Below are 6000 nucleotides of genomic sequence, written 5' to 3' on the forward strand. Positions count from 1 at the left end.
AAAAAACCTGGTGGCAGATTCCATTTAAGGAACTGGATGTCACATCTCCACATGATAGTTCAGAAACTAAGCAAAATTTTAGCAGCATATATGTTATGAAGATCCTTTTTTCTGTTATTATTTCCAGTAATAATTAGAAAACTCATCTGAGGGATACTAGGTTTATTTTATTGAGGAGAATGCTTACAGAATGGGGGCCCTATTACTGCGTAGGATATTAATAGTTAGTGCACAACTCCTTTAAAGTGTTTCTTTAACCACTGGAGAGGTGTCGCTACTCAAAGTTCCTTGCCTTTAGTATTATACTTACGAGGTGCCATCTTGATCTGTTTTCAATGCTATTCTAGTCATCTTCTACAGCTTGTCACCTGCCAGATCAGTCTAGTGTTTGCTGGGTGATCTGGAAGTCAGAACTCTTTATAAGTCTATGGGAACCAGAAAGAAGCCAGAAAGAGGCCTTCATAGATTTACATTGAGAGCTTGTCACCATTACCAATGACTTCCGGTGAGTCAGAAGATAACGGCACTGGACCAGAGAGGTTGCCAAGAACAGCTCTGAAGATGGTGGTTGGTAAATATAATATTAGGGACTGGGAACATACATTAATGGTGTCACTCCAAAGCTGAAGTAAAATAAAAAAAAAGGAAAACACAATAGTGGTTCTTTAGTAAACTGTTATCTGTGAAGTTTTCAAACCAGAGAATCGAACTAATGATGAGACAGTGGAGGAACCCTCTAATTCACCGTACTAACCACAACAGCACTGCCTAACTGTTTTCCAGACATATAATCATCAAGGACAGACAGACAAAATATAGAACGGTTACATAAAGTTTACAATATAAAATATAAATCCATGTTACTTCTGTAGCTAAATGTAAAATAATAAAATGCAACTATGAAAATATATATGAATAAGTTCTGCTTCATACCTGTTCAATGTTTCCAGGATTCTGATCATTACTGGAAGGATCATTCCCAGCAGTAGTTTCCTCAGTGTCTATGAGATTCTCTGTGGGGACGTTCTGCACTGGTTTCAGATAAGCGATTTCATTCTGCTTGGAGTCCAGAGTCACACACACATCATATGAGAATGGGAAAGGTAAACTGGTATCACTGATCTCAGAAGGACATCCCAGGGTGAACTGAGGGTACACATTTCTACTGTATGCCCCATAGCTTGAAGGAGTACTTGATTTTCTGCATTTTAAGACTACAGTGATCAGTACAGTCACAATGAACAAAATTGAAATAAGAGCGATGGAAACCACCAAGTAGAACGTTACATTAGAAGAAGTATTAGAAATATTAGGTTGCCTTTTAATCTCAGGAACAACTTGTTGAAAGTTTTCAGCAACAACTAATTGAAGTGAAACTGTACATGAAAAAGATGGAACCCCATTATCCTTCACAAGAACAACAAGTTTTTGTCTTAAGGTATCGGTGTCCTGAATGTCACGTCCAATTTTAATTTCACCAGTATATTGGCCAATGGTGAAAAATGAAGGGTCAGGAACTTGTAGTAAGTGATAGGAGAGCCAGGAGTTGTGTCCAGAGTCAGCGTCCACTGCAATCACTTTGGTGACTAGATAACCTTTCTCAGCAGAGTGAGGAATAAACTCAAATAATGCTGATCCCTCAGTGTCTGGTGATGGGTAGAGGATCTTCGGAGCATTATCATTCTTATCAATGATACATATCCTCACTGTGACATTACTGCTTAGAGGAGGAGATCCACTGTCTTTAGCCATCACCTGGAACTGAAATTCTCGCAATTGTTCATAGTCAAATGATCTCTGGGCGTAGAGAACTCCACTTATAGAATTGATGGAAATATAAGATGTCACAGGAATTTCGTCTACGTTACTGTTTAGAATGCTGTAACTTATTTTCCCATTTTCATCACCATCAGGATCTGAGGCTCGAACATTGTGTATGGATGTACCTGGTTGGTTATTTTCTTCAATATACAGAATATATTTCATCTTCTCAAAAACTGGAGCATTGTCATTCACATCTGAGATATTGAGCTGAATGGTTTTGTTGGTAGACAGTGGAGGAGATCCGCCATCCATACATTGTATGGTAACATTGTAGGAAGGATTTCTTTCTCGGTCCATACTAGCTGCAGTTACCAGTTTATAGTAAGTACTAGAAGATGGAATAAGCTGAAAAGCCAAAGTATCTGAGATGTGACAAACAACTTCACTATTCATCCCAGAGTCCAAGTCACGAATATTCAATAACGCTATGACAGTTCCTGGTGGTGAGTCCTCTGGAATTGTCTCAAAGAAAGATTTCATCATTATATCTGGGGCATTGTCATTGACATCTATCACTTGTATTAACACCTTGCAATGGGTTACATATCCTCCACCATCTTTTGCCACAACAGTTAGTTCATAGGAATCTGTTGTTTCATAATCCAAACCTCCTATTACTTTGATGTCCCCATTGAATGAGTCTATAGTAAATAACTGTCGAGCATTGTCAGAAATATGACTAAAGGAATAAGCTATTTCTGCATTGGACCCTTCATCTTCATCAGTTGCATTTAGATGAATTACAAGAGACCCAATAGCTGCATCTTCATGTAATCTTACACGATATGTATCCTGATTAAACATCGGCAGGTTGTCATTAAAATCTTGGACAATAATCCTGACTGTAGCAGTGCTTGATTTCTGTGGGTTACCTCCATCCAAGGCTGTTAATATTAACTCATAGTAACTCTGTTTCTCTCTGTCCAGTGACTTTTCTAGAATAATTTCTGGATATTTAATTCCATCTGTTGTAATTTTTTCTCCAAGGCCAAAGTTTTCATTGCCACTCAGTATATAACTTTGTATGGAGTTGGTGCCTAAGTCTGGATCTTGTGCATTTCCTAGAGGAAAACGAGCCCCCGGAGAGGTAACTTCACTGATTTCTACATCAAAATATTTGTCTGCAAATATCGGTGAGTTATCATTCACATCCTGGATTGCTATGGTGATTGTGTAAAAATTTAAAGGATTTTCTATTACAGCCTCCAGGTTTATAAAGCAGATTGGTTTATTTCCACATGATGTTTCTCTATCAATTCTGTCTGATACAAATAAGTCTCCATTTTCCAAGTTAACACTGAAATATTGTTTATTGGTCTGTGACAGAACTTGGAATTTCCTATTTTCCATTTCATCCACATTTAATCCAAGATCTTTTGCCACATTCCCAATTACAGATCCTTTCTTGATTTCCTCAAGTACTGAATATTGTAGCTGGCCATAGGTATCAGTGATAAAGAAGGAAATAAAGGAAAATACCTGATATATCTGCTGCCATTGTTTTCTTCTGTTTCTTGTTGTATAAGTCATTTTCAGAAAGCCGTGATATAATATGATCCTTTACTGTAATCCACAAGAAGGCGAAGTTGAATTCTTTAAAATCAAAAATCATTTGCAAAGATGATAGTTTTAGGACAGACAACACCGTGCTCTCTGGAAAGATTGCAGGGTTCCTTGTGTTCTGCACTGTTAAACTACAGTGAAATGCTAGAGGGGTTTTTTCTTGCTTGAATAAAAATTCATACACAGTATTCTCGTGCCACTTAGTGTTCAAAAAAAAGAACTGCAAGCTCTCTATGAAGTGCAGATTTTTCAGACACAAAAGTTTTATTTCTCATTTTTTGTGCCTTCTAACAATGCTTGAATGATTTTAAATATGAGAAAAAAATCAATTAATTGCATATATAGCAGGTTCCTTTACTGCGAAGTCAAAGTAAATCTGCTTCATTCACATTCTGGCTGAAATACTCATGTTACAATTAATATTGGTTTACTAAAATTTTTCTAATAAAAATTAATCACATCCTAAAAATAACCTATGTTACATTTTCAGTAGCACTTAAAAAAATAAAACTGCTTAATCTAGTTCACTCATCTATAAATTTGATAATCCAAGAACAGAAAACATAATTATTTTTTAAAGGGGCTAGCTAGGGTTATTTTATTTTTTTCGCAATAGGTTTTAAAACTAACAGGCAAGTAGGTGTTGCCTGTTCTGCCTGCCGCTGATTTCTGATGGCTTCTGCTGATGATCTGCGACTTCCGCTGATGTCATATTGGCGGAGTAGCTGCTTTGCTGACAGTGAGTGACAGCCAATGTCATACTGATTGGTAACTACTTCCCTGTGGCATAACTTCAGGGAGCTGTTTGTCAATCAGCATGACATCGGCAGTCACACCCTGTTGACAGCCGCCCGGAAGAAGTAGAGGTGCTCTGTTAATGTGAAGCTGTAGAATCACCAGCTGGTTTGGTCCATGACCACTCTGAGTGGCTTATAGAAGAGAAAAGTAGTTAGCAAATATCTACCTGTGAGCACTTAGGCTCACAGATAAAAAAACTAGTCCTCGGTGACACCTATAAGTTAGAGTTAGCCACACTTTAATAAAACGGGTATGAAAATATTGGGTTTATGAAAATTGTTTCAAATCCTATAACTAATTTTTATATTTTTTATGCCCAGATTTTTAAAAAATCATTTATTTTTAACTGTCATGTCATGAATGGATTTTGAGCAAAATGTGTGTGAAATTACATGCAAGCGAGACGAACGAGAAAAATCTTTATTGCAGCCAAAAATGTACACAATATTATAAATAAAAATGTATTGAACATTTATTCTGCAACTTCATTGGAAATTAATTCTTATATCTTATTCTTTTCTCTTCAAAGCCTCTCTTGATATCTTTTCTCTTATAGAAGGCCTGAGGGCCTTCTCTGTGAAGGGGTGAAAAATCCAGTAGTAGTTCCCCATCATGTTCACGTTCCATCTACCTTGGTATTGTTGGTTCATCTCCTTGATATTCTGATGAAATCTTTCTCCTTGCTTTCCGCTAACAGCACCAAGGTTTTCAGGAAGGTAGCCAAAATGGGAATATAAAAATGTAACTTCAAATTCTTCAGACAACCTAAGGTTTTGAAATGTATCAGTATGTTCTCCATCATGGACTTATTTTGGATCTTTGTTGTTACCTAGAAATTTCTTCAAGACTTCCTTAATAGAATCCTAAGCACTTTTCTCAAGAGCTTTCATTTTTGTTTCAAACACATCATCCTTCATGAGTTTCCGAATATTCGAACCCACAAATTTGCCTCCCTTCAGTTTTGCTTCAGACAGTCCCTGAAACTTGGCACACAGGTACTTAAAAGTCTCTCCTTCTTTTGGTAGAATTTTCACAAATTGCTTCCTCCGTCCAAGCTTAATGCAGAGTGGTGGCAAGAGAACTTTAGTGGAGTCAACTAAACTTTCCACAATCATGTTCTTGAGTCCAGGTTGCAAAGATATTCTTCCTGGCCAACTGTTTTGGCTCCAGAGATGAGTCCTATCCTGGCTTTCCCATTCACATAAAAAGCATGTCTACTTCTTGTATCCTCCTTGCTGCCCAAGTAGCAAAGGGAGAACATTCAGATCACCACATATTGACCTTGAGAAGAATGTCTAAATTCTCATAGCTTTCCTTCAAGTGCACATAATGCCCTTCAGGCACTGAAGCAAACTTGCTGCCATTGTGCAATAGCACAGCTTTCAGACTTTTTTGGGATGAACCAATAAAGAGTCACCACTCAATCACTTTGTGCTCAATGTCAGTGTTTGTAAAACAAAACTGTACGTGATGGAATTTTTTTTATATTTTTACTGAGTTCAGCAATCTAAAGTATAAATGACTCCCCTCTCACTTAAAAAAAAAATTACCCTTGCAGACCTGTGTAATTATAATCTTGGAGAATAAATGTAATCACTAAAATTAGACCCCTGTCTATGACCAGTACTAATTATACTTATTTGTTAGTATGTTAGTTCTATATAAGCCCAACAGAGATACACCAAATCAGCAATTGTGCCTTTTGTTACATATAAAGCCTTTTTACCAATCATGTGCCATTTGTAATATTAATGTCTTTTTAGAGTTTGTTCACAGTGCTTTTTTTCAGAATTTGCTGGAAAAAAAGCAGAATAT

The 6000-nt window shown here is 36.9% G+C and overlaps 1 protein-coding gene across 1 annotated transcript in view; it reads right to left on the reverse strand.

Annotated features, from left to right (window-relative positions):
- LOC141083188 (protocadherin Fat 4-like) overlaps positions 1-3354 on the reverse strand; it is a 72652-nt gene extending 69298 nt beyond the window's left edge. Inside the window, exon 1 of the mRNA XM_073567353.1 lies at positions 934-3354. Within this exon, the coding sequence (XP_073423454.1) occupies positions 934-3354 (2421 nt within the window). The remainder of the gene's footprint in view (positions 1-933) is intronic.
- Between the last annotated feature and the right edge of the window lie 2646 nt (positions 3355-6000).

Source organism: Dendrobates tinctorius, unplaced genomic scaffold (genome assembly GCF_039654945.1).
Source record: "Dendrobates tinctorius isolate UK_male_01 unplaced genomic scaffold, ASM3965494v1 ptg000020l, whole genome shotgun sequence".
Lineage (NCBI taxonomy): Eukaryota > Metazoa > Chordata > Amphibia > Anura > Dendrobatidae > Dendrobates > Dendrobates tinctorius.